This window comes from Schistocerca nitens, chromosome 3, assembly GCF_023898315.1.
Source record: "Schistocerca nitens isolate TAMUIC-IGC-003100 chromosome 3, iqSchNite1.1, whole genome shotgun sequence".
Lineage (NCBI taxonomy): Eukaryota > Metazoa > Arthropoda > Insecta > Orthoptera > Acrididae > Schistocerca > Schistocerca nitens.
The window spans coordinates 448,892,208-448,912,374 of record NC_064616.1 but is presented as its reverse complement, the minus strand read 5'-3'; the positions used below and the strand labels follow the sequence as shown (position 1 = coordinate 448,912,374).

The 20,167-nt window shown below is 40.2% G+C and overlaps 1 protein-coding gene across 1 annotated transcript in view; it reads left to right on the top strand.

Moving 5' to 3' along the window:
• The window catches only part of LOC126249271 (zinc finger FYVE domain-containing protein 26), a 393,885-nt gene that overhangs the window by 206,662 nt on the left and 167,056 nt on the right, over nucleotides 1–20,167 (top strand). Inside the window, exon 21 of the mRNA XM_049950925.1 lies at nucleotides 3,393–3,566. Within this exon, the coding sequence (XP_049806882.1) occupies nucleotides 3,393–3,566 (174 nt within the window). The remainder of the gene's footprint in view (nucleotides 1–3,392; nucleotides 3,567–20,167) is intronic.

The following is a 20,167-nucleotide window of genomic DNA, read 5'->3' as shown; positions in this document are numbered from 1 at the left end:
TGCAGTGCTCTCAGATTTCTCTTTGTAAAGGAACATTTGGAAACAGAGGTAAGCATTTCTACTTTTTGTTGGCTACACTTAATTTCAATTCCTATGTCTTCCATAAGTGTCTGGACACAAACTTCACTGCAACTGACAACCTTAACATACCAGATTTTCTTTGGGTTTTGTGACGATCTTTCGATAAGATGCTATTACAGTATTTGTTGAAGACTTCATGCATTGCAATTTCAGTGGCCAAACAAGATTCCTTTATCATCTCTCTCTCTCTGTCTCCTATGCTTTGTTTTACATCCATTATGTATTATTCATAGTTTCTTCAGAAGTTTCTTTTTATGGAGACTGTATACCATGAGAGTCCCAGCCATCAGACACTATTCTGTTAGATACATATGAGGGGTAATCACAATGTTTTAATCATCACCCAAAAAAATAAAGTCATGTTGTTATATTTTTCAAACAATGGACAATCCAAGATGGAATAACAACAATATGAATCAGGATAGATTGCTGCTCACTACATAGAGAAGGCATTGAGTAGCAGACAGGCAAGTTTAAAAGTCTTTTAAATATGAGTGTCTGCCACTCAGTGCCTCCTCTATGTGGTGAGTGGCAATCTATCCTAATTTATATTGCTGTTAATTTTTTGTTTGTTTCCAGGTCCTGGTACAGATTGAAACCCTGTTTTTCAGTACTGTAGCATGCCACTAGAGGAGCCAAAATAAAATGATATAGATCATTGATAAGGTGGATTATTGTGTAGTAATTCATTTTTGGAAGTGGAAATGCTGCAGCTGTGTCAGGCCACTCCAGGTGACTTCTTTAGACATCTAGCCCTCATAGCTATCCACTGATTGATCAACTATTTTTCTAAACTTGAGCTACAGGTTCTCTACATTCTCCTGTCCAGAGCTAAATGTTTCATATTCCTCCTTGAGATATGACACTGCTGTCTAGGTCTTGTAGACAAAACACTGCTGAATAGTATGATGTATTGGTATCCTGAATAAAACCAACCTGCCTTCAGAAAAAAAAATAATTGTTGCATTACTTATTGAATGCCCTTCATGTATATGGGATGATTCTTATTAATGTTTAAAAAAACCCTGAAGCAGCATAGATGATGCTGAGTCAAGTAATTTCATACAAAATGTATGGGGCTATAAATGTTGGGAAATACCCCAGAAAATGGATGACAAATGTTGAACATGGGATGTCACCAAATGACGTATCTAGCCACACATGCAGTGGTTGAGCCTATTTGTCTGTCACACCTGCACATAACATCCCAAGTCAAGTATTCACATAAGCGAGGCTCCAGGTAAGATTTATTGTTTTGTTTATCAATCTCACAGCCTTCTTTTGGTTTATTGCAAAGCACAGGACAACAAAAATCTACCGTATTGCATCACAAGCAAATGAGTATAAGATTCTGAATTGCATTGTTACCAGTAAGTTACACATTTTCTCAACTAAATAGTGTCTGTATACAACAAAAAAAGAAGTAACAAAAGGAAAGAAACACAAAATGAGAATAGCTTTTGCTTGATTACAATGAGGGCAATTATTTTGTAACTTCTACATTTACAACAGATCACATTTACAAGAGGTGTTTGAAATTTGCACTGTTTGCTCAGATGCATGTATTGCATCGGTCAATCATCCCTTCATGCCCAAACCCACTGCTGCATGTGTGATGAGGTACATCATCTAGTGATATAACATGTTCAACATTCCTCATCATTTTTTGGGGTATTTCCCGACATTTGTGGCCTCGTGTGTCTTATATGAAATTACTTGTCTCTGCATCATCTATGTCATTTTGGGTTTTTTGAAATATTGATAAGAATAACCCTGTGTGTGTGTGTATGTGTTATATATATATATATAGACACACACACACCATTGCTCCCAACCCCTTGCTTCATGGCTCATATAACTGCAATACACTTTGATTAAAGACCTGTCCCTTACATCCTCCCATCACCACCCACTACAGACCAGTCACAGGCATCTCCTATATCTCCTATCCCATCAAAGGTAGGGCTACCTGCAGTTGTGTGATCTACAAACTAAGTGCAACCACTGTGCTTCTTTCTACGTGAGCATGACAACCAACAAGCTGTCTGTCCACATTGATGGCCACTGACAAAATGTGGTCGAAAGACAGCTGGACTGTATAGCTGCTGAACATGCTGCCCAAAATAATGTGCTTCACTTCAATGACTGCTTCACAGCCTTCACCATGTACATCCTTCTCTCAACACCAGCTTATCTTAATTCTGCAGGTGGGGATTCTCCCTGCTATATATCCTAAATTCTCATCCCCTCCACCCCCTCACCCTCTGGCCTTATCCTTCCTAGTCCCTGTCCTCCACCTACCCACCCCCTCCCATGCTCCCACCCCAGCACTACACAGCCATCTATTCCACCAATGCAACCACTAGTCTTTCTCTCCTATTTTGCTCCCTTCCTGCACCCCCACCTTCACCCTCACCCCCTCCCCAAAATCACCCAGCTGCACCTAGCAGTCCTAACCTGTCTCCGCCACATCCCTGCATGCTCCCACAAGCAACACAACACCTTTCCCCACCCTTACCCTGCCATCCCTTCTTCTCCCCACCCCATGCCGCCTCCTCACCCCCACCACACACACACCAGATTGCTGCTCCAGTCCAGTGCAGTTGCAGTCTGCAGTCTGGCCTCAGCAGCCAGATACAGTGCTCATGTGTGTGTGAGTTGTGCTCGTGTGAATGTGTGTGTGATTTTTCTATTTCGGAAAAAGACCTTTAGGCTGAAAGCTTAAACATATAGCAGTCTTTTTGTTGTGCCTGTGTGTGACTCAATGTCTCTTCTATATGGTGAGCAGCACTCTATCCATTTCACAATATTGTTGATTTTTACTTACACTGTATGAAAAGTAATACAACACAAGTGCTGAAATTTTGCTGGCTTTCTTACGTTTCTTATGCTGAGTATCTGAGATATACACTGTTTAATCCTAGCTGTGTGAAGGATGTTGATACAAACATGGTAATCAGCCGGAGTGTACAGTTGTTTAGCTGCTAAGATTGATGCTTATTTATTATCCTGATTTGTAATTAGGAAACAGCTGATAAAAGATGCTCTGATACTACAGTTGTGCACAAGAGTGTGATTACAGTGATCTACCCAATACTGAAGGATGACAGGAAGTAGTATTAAAAAATTGAGTGCATCTCTGCAACTGGGAGAAACTACTTTACTATGTATTCAGTGCAATAGAACAGTGTCTAAATGAAATGCAAGGAAAACTTATAAAAAAGTTATATGCTGATGGTTAACATAGTTTGGTTTTGTTTGCTTCAATGTTATTCTAACTGGAGTTTTTTTAAATTTTCATAAAATTTCAGGTAACGTTTCTGCCAATTACTTTTCTGAAAGTGACCTTGAGTTTGGTTGTAACTCCAAAGAGAAGCTGCAGCTGCTGCTTGAATTCTTGAGTGATAATGTATCAGGAGATTTTCAAATACAGTTACGTTCCTTTGCTGAAACTCTTTCATCAAAAGACGCAGCTCTGTACCAAGGTACATTTTGCTCAGAACATACTGAGCAGACATGCTTTACTATTAGACTACTGTAATTTATAGCATATGCACCAATTGTATTCAGAAATAGGTGAGTGTTTTACAGATTAATCAAACATAAACTTCAGTTATTGGTAACCAGATTCTTTCCTTTCTTTTCTTTTGTGAATTATAAATTCCATTTTGTCCATACAGTAAAACATCTTCTGAAATCAAATTGTAATTGTGTAAACAATGGAAAGAGTAGAGATACCCATTCATTGTGTAGTTGACGTGTGTAGCAGTAGACAAACACATTAATCAGAATTCAACTTCTACCTAATGTTTTGGTTGATGATCTTCATTAAAACTAACAAAACTGTAAAAAAACCTATATCTATGATGTCACACTATTGTTCTGGCACTACAAGTCTCATTTCAGTGAAGGTTTCTGGTGGCTGATGCAGGCAAGGGAAAGTAGGAGGAGGGAAGGGGAAGAGATGGTGAGGCAGGCCAACTGGAGAACAGAATATGAATGTTGCCCCATGCAGGAAGGTGAGATCATGTGGTATATGTGAGATAGAAGTTGTGGGAGGGTAACCATATAGACCCTGTGTTTTTACCATCCATGAGAAGTTAACTCAAACCAACATAGCATCAATTTTGTCATATATATATATATATATATATATATATATATATATATATATATATAAAAACAAAGATGATGTGACTTACCGAACGAAAGCGCTGGCAGGTCGATAGACACACAAACACACACACAAAATTCAAGCTTTCGCAACAAACTGTTGCCTCATCAGGAAAGAGGGAAGGAGAGGGAAAGACGAAAGGATGTGGGTTTTAAGGGAGAGGGTAAGGAGTCATTCCAATCCCGGGAGCGGAAAGACTTACCTTAGGGGGAAAAAAGGACGGGTATACACTCGCACACACACACATATCCATCCACACATATACAGACACAAGCAGACATCTCACAAGCAGACATATTTAAATATGTATGTTTGTGTTTGTTTTTGTTTGTGTGTCTATCGACCTGCCAGCACTTTCGTTTGGTAAGTCACATCATCTTTGTTTTTAGATATATTACTGTGTATTTAGTTGCATCTCTGGAATGCCAGTATCTTTTTTCCCTGAACCAAATGAAAGGAGGACCTAGATGTATCTCAGGTAGTATTTATACTGGATTATTCTATTTTGCACTATTATTGTGACTGTTTGTCAATGATAGACAGTCACTGTTTAACCTGTTGTATGCTATCATTTTATCTAATTTACAATTTTAGTATTGCTTAGCATGAGGCTCCAGCTCTCAGCTGATATGCGTCTACAGAGCAGCAAGTTAAGTGTTTATCTTTTTCTGTGTTTTCCACATAGTATATGTCTTACATTTTGTGCATGCTTCTCTGTTTAAGAAGTTTAATCTCGTATATTTGTAAGTATAAATTCGTTCAGTCTGTAGTGGAAAAGTTACTCACTGAACAGCCACCTACAAAACTCATTAATGCATCAGCGTCCATTGGTGACACATAGCAAGTTGCGTATTTGGGATTGTCTGCTTTTATAGTTCACTTCTTCAGTTAGTCTTGCTGGGATGACTAGGATGTGTGCATGCTGTGTGTGGACACAGGGGGAGCTAGCGACAGTTCACAAACAGCTGAATGTGCTTTTGGTTATGGTCAATTACTTTCAGGCTGCTGCCTCAGGGTGTAGCAGTGGCAGAGAATCTGGCATGTTGCATGGGACACTCAGGTGTTGCTTGTTTTGCCCACGGGCTGTGCTTCTGAGACACCTCCTAGTGCAGCCGACGTGGTGGATCTGCCCTCACAGCAGGATGAGTGGCGGGTGGTAACATGTTCGCATTGCTCGAGGCAGAGGGCCAATGTCGTGACTGGTCATCTAGCCTCTCCCATTCACCTTGTGCGTGGACAGGTGACCACCTTGCAGGGTCTGAGCAGGCACATAGGGGCAGGGGTTTACCAGTTATTGGGAACTCCAATGTTAGGTGTGTTATGAAGCCCCTTAGGCAGATAGCATCCAGGGCTGGAAAGAAAGCCAATGTGCACTCAGTATGTCTGCCAGGGCCCTCATGTCACATGTGTTCTGAGGCGATCCTCAGTTCGTACAGGCAGCTGGCAGAGGTGGTTAAGGCTGCTGGGCTTGTGTGCAGGGTGCAACCAGAGCTCACAATTTGCAGCATCATTCCCAGAGTTGGATTGGGGTCCTTTGGTTTGTAGCTGAGTTTATGGTTTCAATCAAAGGCTTCATCAACTCTGTGATGGTCTTGGCTGCAGATTTCTAGACCTGAAATACTGTGTGGGGATTTGTAGAAATCCCCTTGATAGGTCAGTGGTGCACTACTTAAAGGAAGCAGCTACTCAGGTAGCAGAGAGCTTGTGGAGTGCACATGAGGGTTTTTTAGGCTAATCAATAGTTTGAGGTGCTCTGATGAACATTCGCCAGTCAATATGCAGCAAGGAAAGTCAGACGACATTCAGAATAAAGACATTTCAACTGTCACAGTTTTATCAGTAAACTGTCGAAGTATTCATAATAAAGTTTCTGAATTTATGCCCTCCAGGAATTTTCTCATGCTCAAATTATTCTTGGGACTGAGAGCTGGCTGAAACCTGAAGTGGAAATCTCTGAAGTATTTAGCAAATTGTGGAATGTATGTTGAAAAAACAGATGAGAGGCCATAGGAGGGGGAGTGTTCCTTGCAGTTGGCAAAAATATTGTCTCTATTGAGGTCAAATTTGAGTGTGATGGTAAAGTCATCTGATCACGTTGGATGTTTTTACCGGCCACCAAATTCTGCTCTGCAGTTCTAGAGTCATTGAAAGAAAGTCTAAGTCAATAGTGCATAAATACTCACATCATGCAATACTACATGGAAGCGACTTTAAGCTGCCAAGTATAGACTGGGTTGTCTATGGATTCATTGTAGGGGATACTGACAGACAGTCATGCAAAATACTTTCGAACACTTTTTCTGAAAATTGTCTTGAGCAGCTAGCTCAGCAGCCCACATGAGATGGAAATATTTTAGACCTTGTAGCTACAAATAGGTTGAACCTTATCTACAGTGCCAGTCTATAAATGAGGATTAGTGATCATGATGTCGTAATAGCAACTATGATTATGGAAGTTAATAAGTCAGTCAAGAAGGCTAGGAGAGAGTTTCTGCTAGATAGAACAGCTAAGCAGTTATTAACATCTTACTTAGACAGTGAATTGGCATCACTTGGTTCCAGTAAGAGGGATGTAGAGGAATTATCGGCAAGATTTAAGCAGACTGTAAATCATTTTATGCCTAATAAGTGGATAAAGGATGAAAAAGACCCACCATGGTTCAATAACAAAATTTGGCACATGCTGTGGAAACAGAGGCTGTGGCACTCTCGGTTCAAAAGGAAGTGCACAAGTGATTAGAAGCAAAGGTTAGTAGAGGTTCATGCATGTGTGAAAAGATCTAGGCGTGAAGCATACAACAACAACATAGTCACACCTTAGCAAAAGACCTGGCCGAGAACCCAAGAAAACTGTGGTCATATGTAAAACCGCTGAGTGGCTCTAAGGCTTCCATTCAGTACCTTGTTGACCAGTCTGGTGTGGCAGTTGAAAGTAGCAAAATGATAGCTGAAGTTTTAAATTTCACATTCAAGAAATCGTTCACACAGGAGAATCTTACAAACATACCATCATTTGACCAGTGGACAGACTTTCATATGGACGACATAGTAATAAGTATATCTGGCATAGAAAAACAACTGAATGGTTTGAAAACTAATAAATTGCCAGGTGTGGAAGTTGAATACCAGTTCAATTTTACAAAGAGTAATTTAAGACATTGGTCCCCTACTTAGCTTGCATTTATTGTGAATCTCTTGCCCAGCACAAAAACCCAAGCAACTGGGAAAAAGTATAGGTGACTCCAGTATATAAGAAAGGTAAAAGAATGGACTCACAAAATTACAGATCATTATCCCTAACTTCTGTTTTCTGCAGAATCCTTGAACATATTCTAAGTTTGAATATAATGAACTCTCTTGAGACTGAGATGCCTATTTGTATGAATGAGCATGGTTTTAGATAGCATTGCTTGTGCAAAACACAGCTTGCTCATCTCTCACATGATGTACTGAGAACTATGGATGAAGGGCAAGAGGCAGATTCCATATTCCTAGATTTCTGGATAGCATTTGATGTGGCATCCCATTGCAGGCTATTAAAAAAGCTAGAGCACTTGGAATAACTTCACAGATATGTGAGTGGCTCAAAGACTTCTTAAATAATAAAACCCCAATATGTTTTCCTTGATGGCCAGTAATTCATCAGAGACAAGGGTATCATCATGAGTGACCCATGGAAGTGTGATAGTACCACTTTTGCACTGTGTATGCATAAATATTTGCCTGACAGGGTGGGCAGCAATCTGCAGTTCCAGAATGAGATTTTTACTCTGCAGTGGAGTGTGCGCTGATATGAAACTTCCTGGCAGATTAAAACTGTGCGCCGGACCGAGACTCGAACTCGGGACCTTTGCCTTTCGTGGGCAAGTGCTCACCAACTGAGCTATGCAAGCACGACTCACGCCCCATCCTCACAGCTTTACTTCTGCCAATACCTCACCTTTTACCTACCAAACTTTACAGAAGCTCTCCTGCTCTCCCGCGAAAGGCAAAGGTCCCGAGTTCAAGTCTCGGTCCGGCGCACAGTTTTAATCTGCCAGTAAGTTTCATATCAGCGCACACTCCACTGCAGAGTGAAAATCTCATTCTGTGTGTGGGATGTTATGTTAGTGGGTCATGGTAAAGTTGGAGTTTGGGCACTAAAAATTCTGTTCTCCTCTGACTTTGCTTCATGGCACTGTTGGCTTGACAGACTGATGACAAGGATAAGGAAGAGCCGCCGCCACCACCACCACCACCACCACCACCACCACCACCCAAGAAGCTTATTTTGCACTTCTCAAATATTGTCATACATTTTTTTGTTCAAAATTGTCACAGGGTTGTTTCTTTGACTGAATATGAGTGGTATATAACAGGCTTTAGCCTGTCAATCTATGTGACAGAGGAAAACAATGGATGATGGAACAGTGTATTCTCTCAGAATTATTGAGATCCTCAGGAGCCACACACACTGAAAACTACTGTACCATCAGTTTAATAAATCATGGTTGTAGAACACTGTCACGCGTTATGTACAAAAGAATGGAAAAAACTGAGAGAGACTGACTTGGGAGAAGATCAATTTGGGTTCTGGAAGAATGTAGGAACATGCAAGGCAAAACTGAAATTACATCATAGCTCAGAAGATAGATTGAAGATAGAGGAACCTATATTTATAGCATTTAAAGATTTAGAGGAAACTTGTGCAGTGTTGACTGGAATATAAGCCTAGAAATGCTGAAGGTTATAGGAAAAAAATACAGGGAGATAAAAGTTATCAACAACTTGTATAGAAAACAGTCTACAATTAGAAGGGCTAAAGGACATGAAGGAGAATCAGTAGTTGAGAAGGGTGGGAGACGTGGTTGCAGCATATCCCCAATGTTATTCAGGCTATACCTTGAGGAAATAGTGAAGGAAACCATGGAGAAATTTGGAAATAAAATGAATGTTCAGGGCATAGAAATTAAAACTTTGAGGTTTGCCAGTGTCATTGTAACCCTGTCAGAGGTGGCAAAGGACTTTGAAGAGAAGTTGAGTGGAATGGGTAGTGTCATGAAAAGAGGTTAAAAAATTAACATCAACTAAGTAAAACTAAAATTACAATTGAATCAATACCATTAGCTGCTGACAGGCATTGATATACATCAACGGGGACAGTTGAAAATGTGTGCCCCAACCAGGACTCGAACCTCGGTTCTCCTACTTACATAGCAGACGCTCTATCTGAGTCACCGAGGGCACAGAGGATAGTGCTACTGCAGGAACTTATCGCCGGCACGCTCCCTTTGAGACCCAGATTCTCAACTTATAGTCCACACACTACATTCGTAGTGCCCCTGCCATTACACCCATTACTCGCTGAAGACACTCCACTGAGTCTCATAAGAGTTAAGGCAATTTGTGTGCATCCGCACTGAAGAAGCTCATCAGCTGGTTAGCCTTAACAATATGAAGATGGCATCTGTTCTTTCGGACATGTCCGAACAGGCACTGATATACATCAATGGGGATAGTTTAAAATGTGTGCCTCGACCGGGACTCGAACCCAGGATCTCTTGGTTACATATCGTTAAGGCTAACCGGCTGATGACCTTCTTCAGTGTGGATGCACACGAATTGCCTGAACTCTTATGGGACTTGGTGGATTGTCTGCCGTGAGTGATGGGGGCACTACGAATGTAGTGTGTGGACTATAAGTTGAGAATGTGGGTCTCATGGGGAGTGTGCCGGTGATAAGTCGTTGCAGTTGCACTATCCTCTGTGCCCTCGGTGGCTCAGATGGATAGAGCATCTGCCATGTAAGCAGGAGATCCCAGGTTCGAGTCCCAGTTGGGGCACACATTTGCAACTGTCCCCGTTGATGTATATCAACACCTGTCAGCAGCTAATGGTATTGATTTAATTGTAATTTTATTCTAGAGAGCTTGCACAGTCACCAATGGCACCTGTTCTTTCGGACATGTCCGAAAGAACAAATGCCATCTTCATGTAAGTAAAACTAGGATGATGCAATGTAGTCAAACCAAATCAGATGATGCTGAGGGATGTTAGATTAAATAAAGAGACATTAGATGTAGTAGATGAGTATTGCTATTTGGGCAGCAAAATAACTGATGGTGATTGAAATAGAAAATGTATGACTTGCAGATTGTTGAGAGGATGAAAAGCATTTCAGAAAAACAGAAATTTGTTGACATTGAATATAAACTTGAATTTAAAGAAATATTCTCTGAAGGTGATGAAGTGAAATGTGGATGCTAAACAGTTCTGACAAGGAAAGAATAGAAGCTTTTGAAATGTGATACTAGAAAATAATTCTAAGAATTAGGTAAATAGATTAGGTAACTAATGAAAAGATACTAAATCAAATCAGGTAAAAAATTGTAACACAAACTGACTAAAAGATATTATTTGTTGATAGGACACATCTGGTGACTTCAAGAAATAGCCCATAATGCAGAAAAGAGTAAGAGGGGTAAAAATTTTAGAAGGAGACCAAGAATTATCGACAGTAAGCAGATACAGTGTGTGTAGGTTGCAGTAACTAAGCAGACATGAAGAGACTTTGACAAGATAGATTAGCATGGAGAGCTGTTTCAAACCAGTCATTGCACTGAATACCATAACAACAGTAAGGTCAGACCAAGGTGGAGGATGTCAAATTGCACAAATTTTTCTAAGTAATCATAGGTCAAAAATGCACCATTGTGGAATGGCAGCCATAAAACAACAGCCAATCATCAATGAACATGTGACAGTTTCTCCAGTAAGCAAAGATGTTTGTGTGCAGTTAGCAGTGCAGTTTTGTCAAATTAATGTGGTGCTGTGTCATGCTGTGATTGCTGAGATCCACTACACCTGTTGCTGTTTTCTGTAGTGCACCAGAATCACCATGGACAGGTACACAAATGACAAACTAGCTGACTTTCACATTGCTTATGGAGCATCAGGCTGCAGATCTGTGGATGGGAGAAGATTGCACATCAAATATTTCCCTAACAAAAGTCTAGCAGTTGTCAACAGCTTTACTCTGTGGACTGCCATTTGAGAGAAACAAGCATGCTCTCACACAGATAGACTGATACAGTGTGGTGAAAAATAGTGAGGACTCTGGAATTTTGTGAAGAGGTACTCCTGCCTTTTGAAACTACCCCTTCAACAAGTGTCAGAGAAACAGCTCACACATTCAATGTTACACTCATCTGCTTCTTTGGAATGCCCAAAGGAAATTATTTTACACCCTTAGCATGCACAGAAGATCCAAACTTGAAACATATCATTATCCAAAGCAAGCAAATTCTTGTGACTGTACATTAAAGCAGTGCCAGCATCCTAACAATATGAATTTTCTCTGCTTCATCCAGTTTATAGATGACACAATTTTTGCTATGGAAGCAGCCATTAATGCCCACAACCATCACTGATGGCCATATGAAAATCCCCATTACATTCAATAATGTGGTCACCATAAAAGGTTTTGGTGAATGTCTGGGCAGGTATTGTTGGTGACAACTTGATTGACCCTTTCATTGCACTTCCTCAGTTAAATAGACAGAATTTTTGCGAGTGGAATTGCATGTACTGTTACAATACATTACTCTCCACATATGCTGAAGGATGTTGTTCCAACTTCCTGGTGCTTCACTGCATCCCAATCTGGCAACTGGGTGAAATTTGAATAAAGTGTTTGGGCGGAGGTGTGTTGGGCATGGTGGTCCTCGGGAGGTACCTCCAGTATCACCTGATTCAGCACCACTGAACTTATTTGTGTGAGATTTTATGAAAGATCACGTCTACCAAACACCAGTCAACACCTGTCAAGAGATGGTTGCAAGAATTTTTGAGGCCACAGCAGTCATTTGCAACATGTCACACATTTTTGGGAGGGTGCACCAAACTTTTCTTCAACCTTTGTAGCAGTACTGTAGGCACAAATGTCAAGCATTTGCTGTAAAAAGGAAAGTGATTTGAGAGAAATAAAATGCATCTAAAATCTTATTTCTGTTTTCTTAGTTCATATTTACTAATTTAGTTTACTTGTTTCAATAAAAGTTCATTCATGCTCACCATACTGTATCCTAAAGCAAAACATGTAGCCTTAGGTTTCATTATTAGTAACACTGCTCCCTTCAGCACCTAATGCTGTCTTTCTTACTGCAGTGCTTTTCTGCTGTACAACATATTGTCTTAACAAGCTGATGACATTGTGATTCTTTTAGCATATCTGATTATTAAAGCTTTACCCAATCAGCATAATAGAAAACTCATTCCTAACCTACCCAGCCACAGATAGGAAATTAAAATTTGCATAACTTTCACTGCTCAGCAGAAACTATTATCTCCAGATACTTTAGTTAGTTATTGCACTTTCTACCATAATAGATATTAACTGGGGCATTGTAATTTAAATGCGCACATTTCCACATGCTCTTCTCCAATTAGCTCTTGTTTTATAGCTGTAGCATCACAACAGTGCATGTCAAACCTGTGGTTAACTGTAATATTTTGCTCAGTTCAGCTTCCCCTACCCTGTTCTGGCATTATTATTACTTTGTTGTAGTATGTAGGAAAATCATCATTCCCTGATGCAACTTGAGCATGTTTTGGACTGGCTTTAGCGTTTAGTCAATTCTTCGGTTCGTAGGTCTATATAGACTTATTTCAATTTACACATGCAACTGCTTCCAGTTGTGCACATTTTATTAGCTAAGTGAGGAAACTGATTATCAAATCTACACTACTTTGTACAAGATTAAGGGGAGAGTTCTCTTTTTGGCAAGTCTTATTTGTTTATTAGGAATCATTGACACACCCCTTTTTGTACCAGGATCCCATTGCAGCCAATATAAGTATCTATCAACTGCTTCAAAGAAATAGACAAATAGAAAAAATAATGGTGAATTATGGCAAATAAAAAATATTAAATACACTGCTGACCTCTATAATTGCAACACCGTGAAGTGGTTTGTGACAAATGTCAAATCAGCATGATGTGTACTACATGAATGGATATGCAAATGATTAGCATTTCAGTGCAACTGTAGAAAGTAGGTAGGAAAGATTAAACACCAGGTTTCTCATTCAGAAATCACATTTGAATGTTGCTTGTTTGTGAGAAGATTGTGTTACACCTCATGTAAGAAGGAGAAATTCTATCAGCACATGTCAGCATTCAACTGCAGCAGGATTGTGTCCTATTGAGACTCCAATTTATCATTCCATAATACTGTTGCCCTTATTGGGGTCCCACTGCTGTCATGTAAATATGGAATTGCTGGGGTCAGGGAAGCTATACCCAGTACCATGCCATCTCAATGTCCCCATTCAGCCAGGAACTGAGAGGACACGCATATTGTTTGCTTGGCCATTAAGGATCATAACAGTCACATCATGTACTGTTAATCAGGAAATGTGCTACCCTTCTTCTCCCCAGGGATTCCTGTTTGAGTTTATGAAGCATTTCCATAACATTTGCATATTGACCGAAATTATTGGTAACAAATGTAGCAGCACATTTACAAACTGTTTCAATATTCTCCTTTAGCCAGACTTGGTGGGGACCCTAAATTCAAAAATTGGTTGCATAAGTGTTCTGTACATGGTCTCCTTTATAGATGAGAAAGGCTTTCGTAGAATTCCCCCAGTAAACTGAAGGTGACAATTTGTCATCCCTACAACCAGCCTTATGCACTTGTTCAGTTTTATGTCACCTTGCAGTATTATGTCTAGGTATTTAATAGGCGTGACTGTGTCAAGCAATGCATCACTAATACTGAATTTGAACATTACAGGATTGTTTTTCCTGCTCATCCTCATTAACTTAGATTTTCCCACATTTAGAGCAATCTGCCATTCATCACACAAAGAGAAATTCTATCCAAACCATCTTGTATCCTCCTACAGTCACTTAAAAATGACACCCTTATACCACAGCATTATCAGCAAAAAGTTGCAGATAGCAGACCTGGTGCGGATCTCAAACACTCGAGCAGTACTCAAGAATAGGTTGCACTACCATCCTATATGTGGTCTCCTTTACAAATGAACCACACATTCCCAAAATTCTCCCAGTAAACCGAAGTTGATCATTTGTCTTCCCTACTAACACCCTTATGTGCTCTTTCCATTTCATATCTCTTTTCATTGTTACACTTAGATATTTAATCGACATGACTTTGTCAAGCAGGACACTACTAATGCTGTATCTGAAAATACAGGTTTGTTTTTCCTACTGATCTGCATTTACATACATTTTTCTTCATTTAGAGTTAGAGGTCATTCATCACATCAACTAGAAATTTTGTCTAAGTCATCTTGTATCCTGCTACAGTCACTATACTTTGACACCTTCTTTTACACTGCAGCATCGTCAGCAAATAATTACAGATTGCTGCCCACCCTGTTCAGCAGATCATTTCTATATATAGAAAATAATAGTGGTCCTGTCACACTTCCATTGTGCACTCCTGATGCTATCCTTATCTCTGATAAATACTGTGGTGTCACCACCAGACACCATACTTGCTAAGTGGTAGCCTTTAAATCGGCCGCGGTCTGTTAGTATACGTCAGACCCTCATGTCACCACTATCAGTGATTGCAGACCGAGCGCCGCCACACGGCAGGTCTAGTCTAGAGAGACTCCCTAGCACTCGCCCAGTTGTACAGCTGACTTTGCTAGCAATGGTTAACTGACTACATACACTCTCATTTGCCGAGATGACAGTTTAGCATAGCCTTCAGCTACGTCATTTGCTACGACCTAGCAAGGCGCCATATTCAGTAATTAGAATGAATTCTGAACAGACAATATTGTGAATCATGTACCATCAAGAGCGACGTTCATCATTAATGGATTAAAGTTTAGTATGAAACTAATTAGGTCCACTTTCTGAATTCTCATTCCTTGTCATGTTCCAGGCCTCACATCAGTATAGTTCTTCCCTCTTCGCATCAGCCTGCGTGAGTTAAAACACGTGCATTTGGGCCTCCTCTATTAACACAGTGTTGGCTCTTCTGCCAACACAACAAATACTGCCCTCCAGGACAGTGTACTAAGTTCTATTACTTAAAACAACATGAGGACACCCACATGTTTGGGAGCCTATACCATATGCTCAGCCATCCATTAACAGCCTGCAGTGGGGCACCATGTCAGACACTTTCCAGGAATCTGGGAACATGGGATCTGTCTGTTGCCGTTCATCCATGCTTCACAGGATACTGTGTGTGAAAAGGGAAAGCTGGAGTTTTGCATCCGTGATGCTTTCTAAATCTGTGTTGATTTGTGGATAGAAACTTTTCCCTCTGTAGGAATTTTATTATATGAGGTATGTCCATAAAGTAAGTTCTGTTTGGTTACATAAAACAAACATGTACAGATACAGAAAAAAATATTTACTTTACAAAAATCTACAACTGTTAAATGACTTTTCTACATAGCTTCTGAAATTTTGTAGGCACTTGTCATAGCGTGGCACAAGTTTTTGTATGCCTTCTTCATAGAAGATTTCCGCCTGTGTATTTAACCATGTGGTAACATGATCTTTCAGCTCATCATCATCATTGAAGTGTTGATCACCAAGGACAGATTTTAGATGTAAGAAGAGATGAAAGTCGCTAAGAGTGAGGTTCGGGTTGTACGGAGGATGATCAAACGCATCCCAGTGAAATTCCTGTAAGAGTTGTTTGGTCACATTCGCTGTGTGAGGTCGGGCATTATCGTGGAAAAAAACAACACCTTTTGACAGTAATCCTCAGCACTTGTTCTGTATAGTGTGGCACAATTTCTTAATGGTCTCGCAGTAACCATGTGCATTGATTGTTTGGCCTTGTGATAAGAAATCAATCAGTAAAATGCCTTTTCTGTCCCAAGAAATGGTGCACATGACTCTTTGAGGTGTCAAGATTTGCTTAGGCTTAACCTTCGTTGGGGATGAAGTGTGCCTCCATTCCATTGATTGCCTTTTTGTTTCAGGGGTGTCGTACAATACCCAAGTTTCATCCCCCGTGACTATCCGAGAAAGAAAACCATCGCCTTCTTCATTGTAGTGTGTCAAAAACTGAAGTGCACTGCCCATCTGTTGTTTATTCTGTCGCTGAGTAAGAATTTTGGGTACCCAACTTGAGCAGTTTTCGAAATTTCAGTTTTTCAGTAACAATTTCATGAATTAGTGATTGTGAGATTTGCAGGACTTCCATAGCAAGGGCACTAAATGTAAACTTACAGTTGTGCTTAATCTTCTCTTCAATTGTGTGAACCAGTTCATCAGTAACCACAGACGGGTGTCCACTTCCTTCTTCATCGTGCACTTGATCACGTCCTTCACTGAACAGTCTGACCCATCTTCTAACCCTTGAATCTCTCATAGCATTTTGTCCCTAAACCTTGCAGATTTGCCGATGAATTTCCTTTGGTTTAACTTTCTTTGCATTTAGAAAACAAATCATAGATCTGATTTCACACACGGTGGCATTTTCAATTACGGCTGACGTTATAAAGAAGCACACATTGGCAGCAGCAATCTGAAAATGACGTACACATCTTCTCCTAGAGTCAGAGTAACTGCCGTGCATGCTCGGAACTTCAATCGTAGCTCTGCCACGAATAGAAATAGAAACAGAACGTACTTTGTGGATGACCCTCGTATTTGAGCTAAGAATATGCCAAGAATCCTGCAGCATTTTGATTTTAAGGATATTGCTCTGTAACTATGCAGGTCCATTCTTTTACCCTTATGAAGTATTTTAATCACCTGCACTTTTTTCCAGTCACTTGAGACTTACCTTTGCTCACAGTTACTTCCTGCCATCAACTATTACGTTTGCTGTGATGGTACTGAGTGGAAGACTGGACCGTTTGCAAGTTCATTGTTGACGTACTACACTGGTGGGCCCATAACGCTGCTTTGTGGACAGTTCATGACTTGTTGAAGGTATTGTAATCTTGATGAAGTTACTCAGGACCTCATCCTCCTCTGTTAGCACCAATCATGTGGCAAGTGGAGAGAAGTCTTCCGAAGTAAGAGTGATTTCAGGTGTGCCGCAGTGGAGTGTCATAGGACCATTGCTATTCACAATATACATAAATGACCTTGTGAATGACATCGGAAGTTCACTGAGGCTTTTTGCGAATGATGCTGTGGTATATCGAGAGGTTGTAACAATGGAAAATTGTACTGAAATGCAGGAGGATCTGCAGCAAATTAATGCATGGTGCGGGGAATGGCAAGTGTAATGTGCTGCGAATACATAGAAAGAAAGATCCCTTATCATTTAGCTACAATATAGCAGGTCAGCAACTGGAAGCAGTTAATTCCATAAATTATCTGGGAGTACGCATTAGGAGTGATTTAAAATGGAATGATCATATAAAGTTGATCGTCGGTAAAGCAGATGCCAGACTGAGATTCATTGGAAGAATCCCAAGGAAATGCAATCCGAAAACAAAGGAAGTAGGTTACAGTATGCTTGTGTGCCCACTGCATGAATACTGCTCAGCAGTGTGGGATCCGTACCAGATAGGGTTGATAGAAGAGATAGAGAAGATCCAACGGAGAGCAGCGCGCTTCATTACAGGATCAGTTAGTAATCGTGTAAGCGTTACGGAGATGATAGATAAACTCCAGTGGAAGACTCTGCAGGAGAGACGCTCAGTAGCTCGGTATGGGCTTTTGTTGAAGTTTCGAGAACATACCTTCACCGAGGAGTCAAGCAGTATATAGCTCCCTCCTACGTATATCTCGCCAAGAGATCATGAGGATAAAATCAGAGAGATTAGAGCCCACACAGAGGCATACTGACAATCCTTCTTTCCACGAACAATACGAGACTGGAATAGAAGGGAGAACCGATAGAGGTACTCAAGGTACCATCTGCCACACACCGTCAGGTGGCTTGCGAAGTATGGATGTAGATGTAGATGTAGATGAGAGATTTCTGATAAATGCAAGCTTAGTATGGGGCCAATGCCAAAGAGTACTATCTGTAAAACTGAAATGGAATTTCATCTGGATCTGGTGACTTATTTATTTTCAACTCTTTAAGCTGCTTTTCAACCCAAGGGATGCTTATTTTGTGTTCTCCATATGGGAGCTTGTGATGTGGTCGAATGATGGCATGTCTATATGCTGCTCCTGCTTGAATGATTTTTTGAACAGGAAATTTAAATCTTCAGATTTTCTTTTACTGTCAGACCATACTTTTCAACAAGTAACTGAATCTGACCCACTCTGTGATTTTACAAAGAACCAGAAATTTCTAGGCTGTTCAGTAAGATCTTTTGCTAATGAATGTCAGCACGATCCTTTGCTACTGCATAACAACAATGCCCATTTACCTTGGAGCCTCCACACATATATACAACCATCATGATGAAGTATACAAAACCAAGACCCATTGGAAAAGATGCCATGTTGCCAGTCCAGTGTTATCATTGTGCCTCCCTCTGGAATAACGGTCGTCACGCTGACAGTCCTTAATGCTCTAGCTGTCATTGCACTGTCCATGTGCATACTTCTCCTGCTACAAACAAGACCATTTCTTAACTCAAGGTATGTGACATGACTATATGAACCTGCATGGTTGAGCAAACTATATGTCTGTCTTCTCAGATGCTAGTTGCATAGGTCTGTTGAGATCCTGAATGGCATTGAGTACGACTCTCCTGAACCCATCAATCCATATTTGGATCACAGTCAAGGGATGGTTAGTAACACAAGTAGCAGTGCCGCAGAAAGATGTGCCACAGTGTTTAACGACAATGATCCTGCCAGTGTGGAATTTAGATGTGTGCTGGTAGGCATTTCTCCTTCTTACTTGAGAAATAATATGATATTATCACATGCAACCATAATTAAAACTCAGTTTCTGAATGGGTAACTGACTGCATAATATTTCCTCATATGCATAATGTGGATGACGTTAATCCTACATGCTTTGTGCAGTTACACTGGAATGCTAACTATTTGCGTGTACTTTTATTTTGTACACTGTATACCAATTTGATGTTTGTTGTGTATCGTCTTCATCTTGTTTTAACTTTAATGGCTAGCAGTGTAGATAGTTAATTTATGCTAGTAATAGAAAATATTCTGCTGCAGTTCACACTTTCACCACAGTTCTAAGGATCTTGGTGTTTCCTTCATCATGAGAATTATTTGGACCTTTTCTCCAAATGTTACTAGGATCTCCCTCTAAAATATGTGACTGTTCCCAATGTTAACATGATTTAAATGTATGCTGATATTCCTATCATTTCTCTTAGATCAGTCATGCTTAATGGGCCCCTGTGTCTTATCTCAGTTTTTTCTGTCTACTTAGGTCTTGTTGTTGACTGTCCCCTACACTATTACCATTTTAATTTTTTTTCAAGACAAGTGACTTACAGTGCAATGTAATAATAATTTGTCACCCCCTTCCTGTTTGTTGTCTCCCCCTCGTTAGAAAATCCTGGGCAGCTTTTGTAATTCTGTACAGGTCTCCTTCCATACATATTTTTTATCTGCCTTCAATTTGAAATAATCATAATTTCTAAAATAATTAGTGTCTGTTGATCTACCAGAATGCTGGTAAAAAGGCCTTCTTCTAAAGTAGAAACACACACACACACACACACACACACACACACACACACACACACGTGTGTGAGAGTTGTCCTTGAGTGAATGTGTGTGTGTTTTCTACTTTAGGAGAGGGCTTTTTGACCAAAAGCTCAAATGTGTAGCAGTCTTTTTGTTGTGCGTGTCTGCGACTCAACTTCTGTCCTTTTCATAGCATTGTCATTATTCCTTCCTTGATTTTCCATTGTTCTAGTATATTTTCACTTTTATGCAATAAAAATTCAAACAGAGTAAAAGTACATAAAAATATTTATTGGGGACAACATCAAATACATCTGTCCTGACTCAAGGTATGTACATCACTTCTC